Below are 17,058 nucleotides of genomic sequence, written 5' to 3'. Positions count from 1 at the left end.
CTAAGTTAAGTCATGTAACATTTTCACAACTGAGAGAAGTGAATCTGCCCGAGAAAGGGGCAACTCCGCATGAGTTAGAAGGGTGAAGTATGGGGAGTCTCAGTGCATCTAGCCTGTTCTCTTAAACCATCTGAAGACCTAATATCACCACATGCAACTTAAAAAAGTTCATTTTTACTTTGTATACGATGATTGAAATGCTGTCAACTTACTTTTTTTTAAAACTTTATTTCTCTCTTTTGCATTATATAGTCTTGCAGCCATAGCGCATCCCCCCTTGCTTTTTCTGACTCTCCCTTCCAACTGCCCCACCATATCCCTCAGTATTTTAAAATATTATAGTCGTGAGAAAATCAAGATGGCAGAATAGGGTAAGGACATGTTTAAATGGACTGAGAAACATTTATTAGGATGAAGCAGAGAGAACACATTCTAGGAAATAGGAAAGGACAGAACAACATCAGAGAGGTACCTGGAGATTGACAGACACAGGAAAGCAGCAGACACAACAGTGTGGTGTTGCAGTGACTGATATTCCAGCTGCATTCAGCTAACAGTGATCTGAACTCTACCAGCAGCCGGAACTCCACTAGCAACCAGGTGGGAAGGGACTTTCCCTGGGAGCTTGGGAGATGAACCCAAACAAAAAACTGTCCGTCCTGATGGTCCGTTTGATTTGACCAGGAGCAGAGACAGAGCAGCAGATCCCAGATGGGCAGTACAAGAACAGGGTGGATTTCACATCCCAGTCAGCCACTAGAGCCGAATTGGGTGCCATTTTTTTAAAGAGACAAAAGCAAGGGAAAGTACTGAGCATATGCTGAGCTGGGAGTGAACTCATTTCTGACTCAATTAACTGCACCAACGTGGCATTCTATAAGGTTTACCCAAGACAGGTCTGGGTAGCCCTCAGATCTGATAGTCAGCAGATCAAGAACTCTAGTAGTGGTAGGTCAGGTGCCATTTTGTACACTATGGCAAAAGCTTAGGACTGCAGGGGACAACAGTGAACTGCGCATGTGCTGATTTTGCAAGAACACACGGAGTTTCGTGGATTGCACTGGTCCCACAGGAAAATAATACCGGCTGTGGCATCATATGGGCAAAATAGGTCCGTGTGGCACCCAGATCTAACGTCCAGCAGGTTCCAGCAAGATCAGCACCACCAACAACCTAGCTACATAGGATACCTGGTGTCTCCCTAATCCTGGGACCTACTCCAACTGGAAATGGGAGAAAGGTTGTACAGACAACAGTGCAGCCTCAGCATGGTATCACAGGAGGTGGAGAGTGGTGAGCCAGGAGTTGGGGCTATGGAGTTCTTGGTGGAAATCTAACATAAGAACCCAGACCTGGAACTTGCTGGAGGGAGTGGCACAAGTGGCTGCAAGCAAAGAGTTGTGTACCAACTGCAATAAGTAAAATCAAACTGTAGACCTGTGGGTGACATAGCTTAGAAACCTGCCCCAAGGAGAAGACTCTGCTAACTAGAAGTGCAATGACCAAGAGCAAAAGAAGAGACAAAGGCACAATGAATATTACTGAAAACTCCCCTAAAAAGGAGCAAAACCCTATGCCAATCTCAGAGTTAACTGAAGAAGACATCAAGAAAATGGGGCACACAGAATTCAGAAAACTCATTTTAAAGCTTCTGATCAACAATGAGAAACACATACAAGAGTTCAAAGAATTTAAGGAAGCAATAAAGCAAATCAAGGCTGGTATATCAGAAATTAAGAACACAGTAGAGCAAATTAAAAGTACAATGGAGAGTCTCCAAAGTAGAATGAAGCAAGCAGAAGAAAGAATCTCAGAATTGGAAGATATTTCCTGTTATCAGGGGGAAGCAAACAAAAAGCTGGAAGCAGAGCTGGATCAGGCCAAAAAAAGTATTCAAGAATTGAAAGACACTATTAAGAGGGCAAATAGAAGAGTTATGGGAGTCCCAGAAGTTGCAGAAAGAGAAACTGGTTTAATATATTTAATGAAATAATAAAGGAAAATTTCTCTAATCTAGAGAAAGAATTGGGAAACAAGATCCAGGAGGGGCACAGAACTCCCAACAGGCCTGACCAAAAGAGATCTTCACCAAGACACATGATCATCAAGCTCTCTTCAATTGAACATAAGGAAAAGATCCTTAAATGTGCACGTGAAAAAAATCAATTGACATATAAAGGAAGGCCAATTAAGCTCACAGGAGATCTCTCACAGGAAACTCTACAGGCAAGAAGAGAATGGAGGGACATATTCCAGATCCTAAAAGAAAAAATTTGTCAGCCTAGGATAACATATCCAGCAAAGCTTTCTTTGGTCTTTGAAAATGAAATAAAATTCTTCCACAGTAAAGAAAAGTTAAAAGAATTTGCCTCTTCCAAACCTGCCCTACAAATGATACTTCAAGATGTTCTCTTGACAGAGAAGAAGAATAGCACTCAAACAAAACCAAAGGCAAACGGGAAGAACATCCCAGTAAAATGACAACAGAAAACTAAACCAATGAACAGCCCATTGCTCAAATGACAGGACCAAAGTACTACCCACACATATTAAACTCTGAATGTAAATGGCTTAAGCGCAATCAAATGTCATAGATTAATAGACCAAATTAAAAAACAAAACCCATCTATTTGTTGTCTAGAAGAAACACATTTCACCAACAAAAATCAGCGGAAACTAAATCGCATGGGTTTTGATGTTTTCTGTTACTTTCATCTCTTCAAAACACTTTCTTCTGGCTAAATTCTTCAATGACACAGATCATACAGTAGCATCATTTTCTTCAATAAGGTTCTTGGTTTCATTTCTTCAGCTACACATTAGTCATTTAGAAGCATGTTACTTCACTTCATGGCGTTGTTAATTTCTTTTTTCCTCCTGATGTTGATTTTGTATTGTGGCTTTTCATTTAAGGGGATGTATAGTAGCTGTGTGATGGAGACTGTCATAGCTAGTAGCATGTCATTTAGCTTCATGGCATTGTAAATTTCTACTTTTCTTTCTATTGTTGATTTTGTATTATGACTTTTCATTTCAAGGGATGTACAGTAGCTGTGAAATGAAGGCTATCATATCCAGATATGAGGATACAATGTAGTATGCATTTCTACTTCCAGACAAAGATGGACTTACAATGAAACTGTCTATCATATCTTGACAATAACATGCTGGACTCTCTGCCATTGTCCATGCCTACAATGATGAACATATGACTGTGGATGAAGAACTATACTTTATTAATGATATAGAGGAACTAGGTGTGATGGGTGGAATTGGGGCTGTGATAAGGGAAATGCCAGGAGCCTATGGAACTGCATCACAAAATGATGATAATAATAATACATGTACAAAATGCAAAATAAAATAGTAATCAAAATATTTTGCATGATTTAATAATATCATCATGATTATAAAATATATATGACTTCTACAATGAAAGAAGCCAAGAAAGAAAAAAGAAACAAAAGAAATTAAGAAGCAATGCTAACAGAGGCAGAGGGTCAGAAGGGAGGCAGAGGGGGCAACACACCAAGCTTGATTTGTCAAGATTCTCCATGATGGGTGGGTTGCATATTCACTGGGCAAGCTTCAAAAAAAATTCAATGCTTGTGGCCCACTCACACCACTGAAATTATATTGGTTCTTTAAAAATATCAGTAGAAGTAAGGAGTACGTGGTATTTCAAAATGCACTGATATTGTGATTTTATTTTTTGTTATGATTACTTTTCCTTTGTATTTTTGGGGGGGGGCAGGGGAGCAAAGTCAAGTATCCATTCTGAAAAGTCTGGTGATGGATCTGACATGATGGCTCAATGGCTAAATCCTTACTTTTCAAGCACCAGGATCCCGTATCGGCACCATTTCTTGTCCTGGCTGCTCCACTTGTCATCGAGCTCCCTGGTTGTGGCCTGGGAAAGCAGTGGAGGATGGCACAGGCCCTTGGTTCCCTGCACATACGTGGCAGACCCATAAGAGGGTTTTGGCTCCTGAATTTTGGCTTTTATAGGCTCAGCCAAAGTCATTGCGGCCATTTGGGGAATGAAACAACAGATGGAATAACTTTCTCTCTGTCTCTCCTTCTCTACATAAACCTGATCTGCTACTCATGTGAAAATAAATCTTAAAGAGAGAGAGATAGAGAGAAGTCTGTATGAAAGCAAAAATGCTGTGGGTAGAAGACAGAAATTAATCCTATCATGTTACTGCCAGACTTAGTAGCACTTGCAAGGTTCAGACCAAGTGGGATATCCTAGTTTTGCAGCTGTGACATTGTGAAGAAAAGGCAGCAGGAAGAACTGAGCTACACAGAACTAATCAAGATGGTGCCAGAGATGTGCAGCAGGAAGTGCACAACAAGGTCATCTGATGAGCAGTTTCACATGGAGAAAAGCATCCCTACATCAGATAGTACCTGCTACAGAACTTAGCTCAAGATCACCCATTTCAAGGTGAATAAGCAGATCAAAATCATAAAAACTCACTAATATTATTTAAGTCAAATTGATCATATGGGATCAACAAATCATAAGCCTTCTTTCCTGCATTTTCCCCCCAAGAACAGTATTCAAGTTATGAAAGTATTTTTACCCTGTAATAACACTATTGACACTTTCAACTGAATGACAGAAATTATACCAGAGCTGTGGGGAGTCAGAAGGCAGGCCTGAGTGGCAACCACCTGAGCATGACCAAATATAAAAAAAAAAAAAAGACAGTTTGCAAACTCCCATTTTTAGTTGCAAGGACCAGGAAATAGCAATTACCTATATTTTCTATTGAAAAGGAACAAAATTCAACTTGACAACTGCATTTTAAAAGCATTCAAAGGAGCAGCGAGGTGCAAATTTTCTGTAAAAATCACAGACCCTCATTAGTCATCCCATGACAGGTTAAAAAAAAAAAAAATGGGAAGACAGAGACCACCCACCTCATCTCGATATCTTGCTGCATTCAGTTCAATGAAATCCTCATTGTAGTTCACTGAGAAGTTGAGGGCATTCACCAGATGGGCAGCCACGTGCACACCTACAGAATCACACCAGGTACAAGTCAGTGGGAGCTTCATATAAGCTCTATGGGATAGAGTCAGTAAGAGACAAAGAAATCACATTGAAAGGTGAAGTTCTAAAAATAAAAAAAGAAATGAATTTGACTATAAACAGCTCATAGAATTTTCAAAAGTTGAAATTAAACAACCATATGAAGTTAGTTGAAAGGAGGGAGAAAATATATCTCTCATGCATTTATATATGTTTGTACCTAATGATATGTACATCTTTTAATTTACTTAGCCAGCTTTTGAGTATTTTACATGCTCCATAGCTTTCATCTCTTTCAATTCAAAACCGGTTACCTCTCTTCTATAACTGACTGCCACATGCCCTAAAAATATAAAACTGTTTCTAAAGGATTATAGAAATCCTTTATAAAAGCTGAAAGTATTATAAGTAGCTGAAATTACTTATCAGCAACCAAATTAAATCATAAAGTTTTAAACCAAATAGCAACAGTTAGGAACTACTTCAATGGACAACTCAGGAAAATGATAGGGCCCGGCGCGGTGGCACAGTGGTTAAGGTCCTTGCCTTGCACCCCTGGGATCCCATATGGGCACTGGTTCTAATCCCGGAAGCCCCGCTTCCCTTCCAGCTCCCCGCCTGTGGCCTGGGAAAGCAGTCGAGGACAGCTCAAAGCTTTGGGACCCTGCACCCGCATGGGAGACCTGGAAGAGGCTCCTGGCTTCAGATCGGCATAGCATTGGCCGTTGCATTCACTTGGGGAGTGAATCATGGGACGGAAGATCTTTCTCTCTGTCTCTCCTCTCTGTATATCCGCCTTTCCAATAAAAATAAGATAAATCTTAAAAAACAAAAAAAGAAAATGACAGTCGCCACTGAACAAATAACCTACCAATAGTGACAGATATTGTTCTCTGTTGATATAGTTGAACCTATAATTCAACAGATACAGTGTATAAACAAAAACATAAAGCTTCAGAAAATTTCCAGAGATCTGTAGATAGACTCATTTTGGGATGGCCAGGGAAAAAAAATGTTATCTTGAGAAGTATTGACAAAAAAAGAGCAATGACCAGTGCCCTGACCATCACATCCTCCTCCTTTCTCAATCCTTCCTTCTATAGGAAATAAAGTGTAGAATAATAGCATATTACATGCTTTGTGAAAAACAGATGATTGTCTGAAAAACCCGTGTTTTTGGCCACACTGCGTACCCAGCAGTCTCAGTTTATGATTCTCTGTAAAATGATGGTGATAGAACTAAGAGACTTGAGACAGGTAAACTGAAATTGCTTAGTTAACCATTACGGATCATAGGAAAGCATGCAATGATGCCCTGGAGTATATGAAACTCCATAATCTTCAGACCAGAGAATGAGCTATAAAGAGGCCAAGAGTTCAGAAATATTCACAAAGACCAATGAAATGAGAGAGAGCTAGAATAATTAATACTCTAGAATTAATTTAAAGGACTTAGAAGGCCCATCAAGTATCAAATTGGAGCAGAAATGGGGACACAATAAAAGTAAATGGAGCTGGATAACTGCACAATGGTTGAATTGTTTCCTAAGACACAAATCCATTTTTAATTGCCTGAGCTGAGTCCTGGTTCTGCTTCCATTTCAGTTTCATGCTAATAAGGATGCAGCAGATTATGGCTGGCTCAAGCTGGTTCCCTACAGCCCTCATGGAGACCCAATGGAGTTCATAGCTTCAAGCTTTGGGCTGGCCCAGCACCGATGGTGGGAGCATTTACAGCGTAAACCAATGGATAGGGAATCTCTGTATCTTTCTGTTTTTTTAATACATTATATATTAAAAGCAAAGCATTATACAGCAGTTAAGTTCAACAATTATTATATAGTACAGTAAAAAAGATGGCATGGTAATGTTGAAAAAATAGCCAAACAGACCAAAATAGCAAAATAGAAAATCCATAGGCGCCAGCACCATGGACAAAGCCTCTGCCTGCAATGCTGGCATCCCATGCAGGTACTGATTCCCGCCCTAGCGACTTCACTTCAAGTCCAGCTCCTTGTTAATGGCCTATAAAGGAAGCAGAAGATGGCTCAGGTCCTTGTACTTCTACATCCAGTTGGGAAGCCCCAAAGAAGCTCCTGGCTCCTTGCTTCGGACGGACCCAGCTCTGGCTGTTGCGGTCATTTGAGGAGTAAACCAGCAGATGGAAGATATCTTTCTCTCTCTCTTGCCCCTTCAGTCTGTGTGACTGCCTTTTCAATAAAAAATTAAAAATGCACTTAAACAAAAGAAAACCCAGAAACAGACTCATACTAATACAGTCATCAATTGATATGTGACAAAGGAGCAAAGACAACACAATGGAGGAGATAGTTTTCTCCAAAAATAATTGTGAAACAATTCAGGAACCTCTGGCAAAAACGGCATCTATGTACCTACAGACCTTACATTCTTCTAATAGGAGATAGCAGTATCCCAAGCAGCATCTTATCCACTACAGCAAATAGTTGAAAGTTATTCCTTGGTATTAACTCTACCAAAACACTGTCAAGTTACATCAGCAAAATATGGGGCCCATATGATGGTATAGCAGGTAAAGCTACCACCTGCCATGCTGGCACCCCATACAGGTGCTGGCTCATGTCCCAGCTGCCCCATTGTTGATCTAGCCCCTAATAACTGCCTGGCCCAGGTTCTTATGTGCCTGTCAGTCCTGTGGAAGACCTCAATGAAGCTCTTGCCTCCTGGATTTGGCCGGCCCTAACCCTGACCTCTGTCTGCACTCTCCCTTTCTCACTCTCCAACATTCAAAAAAATCTAAAAACAAACAAAAAAGTCGCTGTACAATATATGGTCATTAATCCCAATATCAAAGCAACAATGAGAACTGCAATATCACATAATGACCAGGTAAAAACATTAGGTGCTTACTACTAGAAAATTAATCCCTCAGACTGGTAATTAATATAACCATTTCTACTCTAACAATTCATATGCATTTTTACCTTAAAACCATAAGTACTACTGCTAATCGGTTACACAGTTAAAGAAACAAAACAAAACCATAAAACCAAGGGTCAGAGAAACAACAAAGCATAGTGAGGCAGAAAGGAAGCTGGGTACAGAACCTATGCAACCTGAATCCAAAGTCCATATAGTTCTTTAAATTTTTAATTAAGGTTTAATAAACCTTAAAGAAGGTTTATTTGTGGCTTTATCATTTTTAAAAATGTTTAATTTTTTAATTTTCTAATTTTTTAAATTTTTATTTTTCATGAAATGGTTTCTTAGGCTCAAGGATTTCCCCTTCCACCCTTTTCACTCCATTTCCCATTTTTCCCTATAACAACGGTACAGTCCTTCAACAACAGTTACAAGTCCATCATTCTTATATCACAATGTATCTTCATTTCACAGTATGTTTAAAATAAGCACATCCCAAAAGGACAAATATCAAATGTTCTCTATGGTATAGGCAATCTTCATGCAAAATCCATGTACTTATTACCGTTAACTGCTTTCTCTGTCAAAATTCTGAAAAGCATAATTAAAGTGCTCACTATAAAAATTTACTTTAAAATGTCTCTTGATAACAAGGATATGTGGCATAGTAGCTAATTCATGAAATCCTATGTTAGAGTCCATGAGTTCAAGTGTCAACTCCACTTCCAATGCAGCTTCCTGCTCATGCACAGCCTAGGACACAGCAGTGGATGGCTCAAGTAACTGAGCTGATGTTACCCAAACGGGCACACCTAGACTGAGTTCTGGGACCCTGGCCTCAGCATGATCCAATCCCAACTGCTGCAGGTATTTAGAGAATGAACCAGTGCATAAAAGATACATCAATCTTTTTCTCTTAGTGACATCAAATAAATAGCTTTTACAAATTTATTTGTCTTCTAAAAATAAATATTATTACTTCATATCTTTAACTTGAAACAAAATAGGATAAAATTTCACAGATTTTGACATTTGCTCATTCACCCAAGTGTTAACATCAAAAAAACATTTTTTAAATAAAACTGTGGCTAGAATTATACTCTTTAAGTGATCATTTCACATCCTGATTTTCATGCTGTTAAATTCATAACATATTACTAATCTTAGAACTTAAAAGCTCTTATTCAGAGTCTTTCATTTTTTGTCTAAATGAAATTACGTGCTTTTAGGGCACAGTAATTTGCAACTTGGGAAGCAAATTTTGTATATATCTTAAGGCAATCTTCATTAAGACACATCCATGCCCACACATAATCATCCTTAAACTCACAGAGGAACAACCTTATGCATAAAACAAGAAAATATCAAATTGGTACCCATGATTTATACAATGATAAAATTACATCTTAACACTTGCAAAATTTGTTGGTCTAACAAAATATTTCATAATTTTTGGCTAACCTGAGAAAATGCAGATAGTAACACCACAAGTTATATGGAATGTTCTGCTTTTATCCAGCAATCTTCTGGTTCTCCTGCTTGGAACCTTAAAAAAATGAACATGGTAAAAGCAATATATAACAAGATATATGTACAAAATTTTCATCATAGAAATCCTTATAATTGCTTATAATAGCATATTACTTTAAATCCATATAATTGCTTAAGAAAACCTTTTCAAATATCCGTGTTACCCAACAGTGCCTTAATATCCCTTAATATTAGTGAAGAATAAACACACTTCAATGTACACAGGAATAATTGAAGATCCAATGGAATTCAGGTTGGGTTGAGTTCCAATAATGCATGTCATAGTGGGGAAAAACTCAAGGACCAATGTCGTTCCTAGCTCTGACATTTACTGACCTTGTGATTTGGGCTGTTTCTCAAACTCAATGTTTCATGTTTCTCAAGTATAAAACTGCAATAACATCTGACTGCAGAATCACTGTGAGGATTTACAATTGGGTATGCAGAATGAGGGAACAGAGCTGAAACCACTGTTGATACTTCTGCTTTTTTCCCTTACTGTCCAACAAGCTCACCTTGACAACTGCTTCGAAGCAATTGTTCCAGCCAAAATCCAGGCCCCAAAACTGAGCAGAACAGGTAAATTCTAACACTTGATTGTTTTGTGCTGGAATCTGTGACCTAGATTTTTCTTTCTTACCTTCTGGGATCCCCGAAAGTAAGCCAGGAGTGTTCGACACATGGGCAAAAGGATGAGGCTGCAGTTGAGGTTAAGAACAGATGCGGAGGCTCTGCTTAGACACAATCCTAGCTGAACAAATAAGGCAAGAGTCAAAACACTGTAGAAAGCAAAATAAACTGTAAGCATCCTAACATCAGCATGTTGCAGATCTCACCCTGCTCTTCCTTAAGGATTATGACAAATGCCATCTTTTCTCAGCAGTATTGAATAAACGCATTTCTTCTCACTTAAAGGCCCTCAAGAAAATCATTTCTGTCTGCTCTACACCACCATAAAGCTTAGCACTCTCATTCCCACTGGTGTTATAATCATTTAGTGCATTCTTCCAGTGCAAGGTCAATTTCCTGTTTTGTCCTCACTGTATTCTTTGGGGTGTTGAGAACCTGACAGTCTCAGTATATTAGTCACCTTCACACTATGCGATGTTATATCCTTTGTGTACTGATAAGGTTACACGAATTTTAAAAGTTTTTTTTTTCACTTGCATTCTTTCATGGAACCTTCTCAGCCTCTATACAATGAAGCTCTTTCCTGATCCAAAATTTGGAGACTCCACTGTTACAAGTGTTCCCATTGTTTTCTATATTTGCATCATAAGAATTGGCAATTGCACATCTTTTAACAGTATTTTCCATCTTAAAAATTTGAATTTTTTAAAATTGCATACATTTGGGGGTACAATATGGTATTGGATTATGTGTATATGTTGCAGAATAACCACATCAGTCTAGTAAAATACCTATCACCTAAAATACTTATTGCTGGTGAATATTTGATGTCTACTCTTTTCACTATTATGCAATATAAAATACATTAATTATAATCCCCGGATTGTCACCAAAACCCATTTATGTTGGGGGATGTTTCAGAATGTTGATGCTTTCAGTACCATTTTTTCATTTGGTTACAGCTAATTTAAGAAATTTCAGAATTGTATGGAAGCATATGAACAATGCACTTCTTATTGACAGTTTAGTGCACTTTGTTCAACATAGTAAATCCAATTCTGTAATTCTAAGAAATATTTGATATTATCAGCACCATTCTCCCTTAAAAAAAAAAAAGACTACTTTATTTGAAAGGCAGAATTGCAGAGAGAGAGGAGAAAGAAGATCTTCCACTTGTTAGTTCACTTCCCCAAATGGCCACAATGGCCAGAGTTGCACCATACCAAAGCCACAAGTCATGAGTTTCTTCCAGGTCATTCACATGGGGGCAAGTACCAAAGCATTTTGGCCATCTTCCTTTACTTTCCCAGGCACAGTAGCCTGGGGAAGGATTGAAAGTAGAGCGTTAGCAGGGCGATGGACTGTGCCGGGCCCTGTACCTGCTAGTACATACAAGAATCTGGTCTGAGAACACCTCAGACAAAGTTTCTTTGGAGATCTCCCCAATCGAAATGCTGGACTCAGAACCCTAACCAAGAAAAGAGAGGACAGAACAGGTCAATCAACCATCTCAGCTATATGTTGGCAGTGAAATACGGGGCAAATGGAGACTCTATGATGGACTATGTCAATCAGTGGATTCTTCAAAGACCTCATAGTGCTTGGAGTGGCAAGATTGGCAGCGATTCATAACTGGTGAACTATCAAAACCACTTGAGCAAGAACCTCGGAGCATGCCCTACATCCAGGACCTGGGGAGGGTGGGAAATTGGGTGGGCCTTCTCCCTTAATACCCTCCTTTAAACATGAAGGAAACAATATGAAAATAATAGTCTTACCCACTTTCCTATGGCCTTTGAACCTTTTTACCCTAATTAACTATGCAAAGATTGTCAAAATATAATTTAAAAAAATATGAGTTAAAAAAGAAAGTAGAGCATTAGGACTAGAACCAGCACCCCTAGGGGACACCGGTGCTGCAGGAGAATGCTTAACCCGCTTTTCCCTGTTTGCCATTCATCAACAAAATGAAGATTTAAGTTTTCTGTCTGCAAAAAAAAAAAAAGTATTCTTCCATAATGTGAATGACCTTGGAAGTGGATTCATATATAAGTGGCTTGGGTCACCCTCCACTGCATTCCCACACCATTAGCAGGAAGGTGGATTGGAAGTTGAGCAGCCTGGATTTGAACTGGTATCTGTTCAGGATGCCATTGCCATGGGTGGAGGAGTAGCTTGGTAAACCACCACACTGGCCCCTATGTCTGCATTTCTGATTCAGCTTTTAATTAGTATATACCTAGAAAAGGCAGCACGTAATAGCTCTCAAAGGGTAGGTCTCTACCACCCATATGGAACATCCAGACTAAGTTCTTGGTTCTAAGCTTTGTCTTGTCCCAATCCTAGTTTTGGCAGGCATGTGGGGAATGAGCCATTTTTATGGACAGCTACATACCCACACTCACACCTACACACTGACACATAGTGCGAGAGAGGGGTAGAAAGAGGGAGATCTTCCATTGCTGGGTCAATCCTCCAAAGCAGGCAACTGCCAGGATTAACCAGGTCAAACCAGAAGCCAGGAATGCATGTCTTCCATATGGGCAGCTGGATCTCTAGCCAATGGGATGTTATCTGCCGCTGCTCAGGTGCCTTGGCAGAGCCGACTCAGCCTTAGAGAAGGGAAATGGGAACTCTGATATGAGTGTGGGTATCCCCAGTGGTAGCTTAATCCAGTGTGCCCAAAAGCATGCTCCAAACCGTTGTCCTCAGTCACTATGTTTGCAGTAACATGTTAAAACAGCAATACAGAACTAAAATACTGAAAGAAATCTCTACTTACATCATGTCATTCTGAGAAACTTCATGCCTCATAATGTAACTTTTATTCCCAAAGGCCAGTATGGGATATAAATATTTATTCTAATTCATGGTGCCAAATCATTAAAAGTAAAGAATTTAAAGCCAGACAGGTCTTTTATGAGACACTCAGTCAAGTAATTTAGTATCTGTATAAGCCTGACCAAGTTATAAAATCTCACTCTAATGGGACATAAAGCAAGTATCAATATATTTTAAAGTATGGTTCTTACATCGATCATTCTGACAGCACAATTAACATAGATATGAACAAAAATCTACTCTCCAATAATTTTTTTTAAAAAACTGTTAAATTTGAAACTTAAAATCGAATATTAGAAAAACAAGTAGGGTCTAGCATGGCAGCCTAGTGGCTAAAGTTCTCACCTTGGATGCACAGGGATCCCAATGCACACCAGCTTTAATCCCAGCAGTCCCACTTCCCATCCAGCTTCCTGCTGTAGTCTGAGAAAGCAGTGAAGGATGGCCCAAACCCACGGGACCCTGCACCCACGTGGGAGACCAAGAGGAGGCTCCTGGCTGCTGGCTTCAGACGAGCTCAGCTCTGGCCATTGCAGCCCGTTGGGGAGTGAATCAGCAGATAGAAGATTTCCCTCTCTGTATATCTGAATTTCCAATAAAAATAAACAAATCTTAAAAAAATAAACTAATCTTAAAAACTACTGAAAATTCTAATTAAAAATAAAAAATAGGAAATAGCACTGATTCACCCAAACAGAATACAAAAAGATAAAACAGAGTTCATAGAAAATCCCAAAACCCTATAAAAATTAATAGAAATTTTAGGGAGAACACACTGCAGTGGCTAAACATATTTGAAAAAGCTGACTTGTTATATAATAGCCACAAAGATGTTAAATTATTTTTAAATCAAACAAAAGATATATAGGATTTATATATAAAAGTAAAAACAAGAACAAGAAATAAAGAAATGGCCTGAACAAATATATGGTATAACTTTTTTTTCCTATAGGAAGATTTAATATTCTAATGAGGCCAATCTCTCAAAATTAATTTTGAAATATAAAGCAATTCTAACCAAAATGTCAAGAATTTTCTTCAGGTAATTTGGCAAATTGATTATAAAATGTTCCCAGAAATGTAAAACAGCAAAAGGGAACTAAAACGTCATAAAAAAGAAAGATTTGCTTTCCACTTTACACAATATTTTTTTTAAAAGATTTATTTATTCTTATTGAAAAGTCAGATTTACAGAAAGGAGACAGAAGAAAGATCTTCCATCCACTGGTTCACTGCTCAAGTGGCTGCAATGACTGGGTTGGGCTGATCCGAAGTCTGGAGTCAGGAGCTTCTTCTGGGTCTCCAAGGTGAGGTACATGATCCCAAGGCTTTGGACCATCCCCCGCTACTTTCCCAAGGCACAAATATGGAGCTGGATGGGAAGTGGAATAGCCAGGACACAACTTTTTTATGATCTAGTAGTAACTTACATTGTGTTTTTGAATATAGATAAATGAGGCCAATAGAACAAATAGCGGATCCCTAATGAAACTATACGTATATGAAACTATATGATAAAGATGTCAACCAGATTAGGGGGAAAGAGGCTCTTCAATAAAGTATTTCCATACTATTTTTGCATATGGAAAAAAAATAAATCATGTCTACTTCAAACTATCCAGACGTAAGTAACTAAATGTCTAAGGACTTACAAATCAAATGCAAGATGAGTTTGTGACTTTCTGACACAAGCACAAATGAGAATATCTCAGGATGTAAAAACTTCAAAATTAACAAAAACAAGCAATACAGTAAAAATCAGTCAAATTAATTTTTTATTGTGGCAGAGAAATGAGGAACCCTAAATGCAGAAACTATCATCTCTTACACAGTGAAGAAGAGGAAAAGTACTTAGCTATAAATGATCACTCCACCTCCAATTCTCGGCTCAATTTTGGATATTCATCACATTATAAAGGGCATAATTAAAATTTGTTTATAAATAAACAAAATTCATGTATAAAAAGTATGGTAGCAATGTGTAACTATTAGTAATTAATTTTATCCATTTAAAATAAACAATATTCTCTGAGTCTCCATGGAATACAACATCCCAAGTAGCCATGCATCCTTCAAGCTAATCATAACCATACTGCAACCTGTTTTCAAAGAATCCATTTCCTTTAGCATTGATGTAACTAATTTTTCTGGTGTTTTGGCATTTTGACAACAAATTTTAAGCAAAGCTCTCATCTATTGTCTAGTAGCATTTTTATTCCTTTTGTGAATCATAAGCAAACAAAACATGAGGTCACATCCTTACACTTGTCCCGGAGTAAGCAGAAGCAATCTTGTTTTAAGGATACTGACTAAGAAATGCATGCTTTACATCTTGAGTTTCTTCATGCACTTAGGATTCCCAATCTAACCCTTGGTAAGATAGCAAGCATGTTATGCAGGGTTTATTGTCAGCAGATGGAATATTGTTTCCAAAGGGAAAACATGCTAAGTCATTTTTATCAGCAAAGCAGTCATTTTTATTGGATGACACAATGTAAGCTATATGCTCCATTGGGCTATTTCTACTTCATGAGTTACAATATCTTAAGGACTATCTAAATAATGTTGCACATAAATTTCTTATCTCAAAAAACAAAATTACTTCTAAATGAGGGTAATGGGATTTTATTATTTATCTACGCCTCCGGAGAAGCACAGTAATTCTCATTTCTTTTGACCTTACATTTTGCATAGATGAAAATTCTAGCTCAAGGGATTTAAGATAAAAGTTTTGTTCACAATTATAATGAAGTAGAGCAACAAGTTCTTCAAAAACATCAGTTAAAACATCCATTTCCTTTGGGATTCCTTTTGGGATTCTTTGCCTCCCAGAAAATCCTTGCTTCTTTACTGTGTATCGTTGCATCTCTGGAAGTGTTTTATGGTTGTATTTACACTACAACATACAATAATTTAATTCAAATTCAAAATCTTAAATTTAATTCAAATTTAATTCTATTTAATTAAATCTTAAATTTAATTCAAAATATATTACTAGATATTCTACTTCTGGAGTATTTTACATAGGTTTTCTTTCTTGGTTTCTTTCTGGTGGGTTAATACTATATAAAAATGACACTACTGATTTTGCACATAAGATGCCTGCTATAATATTTCTTAATTAATCAGTTCTAATATAATACTCATTGATTTTCATGTTGTCTGAAAACAGAGGTAATTTCATTTCTTCTTTTATCTTTTGGATATCCCTTATTTCTTTCTCATCTTAATATTTTAATTTCTAACATTGTATTTGCAAAAGTGTTGAAAATGGAGAGACTCACCTGTTTTGCCTTCACTATGATGTAGAATGTGTCAAACACAGCCCTCATTTTGCTTAAGTACATTGCTTCTATACCTATTTTTTTATTTTATCTTGAAACAATGGGGATTTTGTTAAATGCTTTTTCTGTGTTTACTGAAATGATCAAATGGCTTTGGTTTATCCTTCTGTTAGTGTGATGAACTGCATTTGTCAATGTGTGTATGTTGAAATGTCCCTGCATCTGTAGAATATACTCCATTTGGTCATGATGTGTAATCTTTTTTAATGCATTATTGCATTCAATTTGCTTGAATTCTATGAGGATATCAATTTCTCGAACTGTTGACACTTGTTTTGTGACCTATTGCATGTCCTATCTTAGAGGAGGTCTGATGCACTACACTTGCTCAATCTTTTATATCAATCAGATATAATTAGCCTGTAGTTTATGGGATGTACAAAAATTTTCTTTTTCCAATTTATATTACAAGCATGAAAACAAGGTAAGTGGATGGTGTCATGAGGTCCTTGCCTCCGTGTGGCTCCAGATGTATTCCTGAGTTAATTATTGCTATTCCTTCGGTGATGCTCTTTCACCTCTCCCACTTCATACAGCTAACAGACAAGTTCTCTATGCTGCCTTGAGTAAAAATGCCATTTTGTCTGTGACACCTTTCCAAGGCCCAGATTTCATCCCTCCCTCTTATAAGCCTTCAAACACACCTCTTTTTCATTTGTGATGACACATTTAGTGCATGTTTCCTTCTGCTTATTTGCACTTTCCCCCCATATCTCTCATGGATTACTTTTTTATGTCATAATAGTTCACATATTTATTCACTTTATCCCA

At 37.8% G+C, this 17,058-nt stretch overlaps 1 protein-coding gene across 2 annotated transcripts in view; it reads right to left on the bottom strand.

The window, feature by feature from the left end:
• The window catches only part of LOC121167438 (NADPH oxidase 4), a 136,182-nt gene that overhangs the window by 98,408 nt on the left and 20,716 nt on the right, over positions 1–17,058 (bottom strand). For both annotated transcript variants that reach the window (XM_040996831.1, XM_040996833.1), the window contains exons 3-5: positions 10,113–10,223; positions 9,404–9,488; positions 4,930–5,027 (exon numbers count right to left, since the gene is read on the bottom strand). In XM_040996831.1, coding sequence (XP_040852765.1) covers positions 4,930–5,027; positions 9,404–9,488; positions 10,113–10,223 — 294 coding nt within the window. The remainder of the gene's footprint in view (positions 1–4,929; positions 5,028–9,403; positions 9,489–10,112; positions 10,224–17,058) is intronic.

Source organism: Ochotona curzoniae, unplaced genomic scaffold (assembly GCF_017591425.1).
Source record: "Ochotona curzoniae isolate NIBS_2020 unplaced genomic scaffold, NIBS_Ocur_1.0 patch366, whole genome shotgun sequence".
Classification (NCBI taxonomy): domain Eukaryota; kingdom Metazoa; phylum Chordata; class Mammalia; order Lagomorpha; family Ochotonidae; genus Ochotona; species Ochotona curzoniae.
Note: the sequence above shows the minus strand (reverse complement) of the source record. Positions and strands in the feature narration are given on the sequence as shown.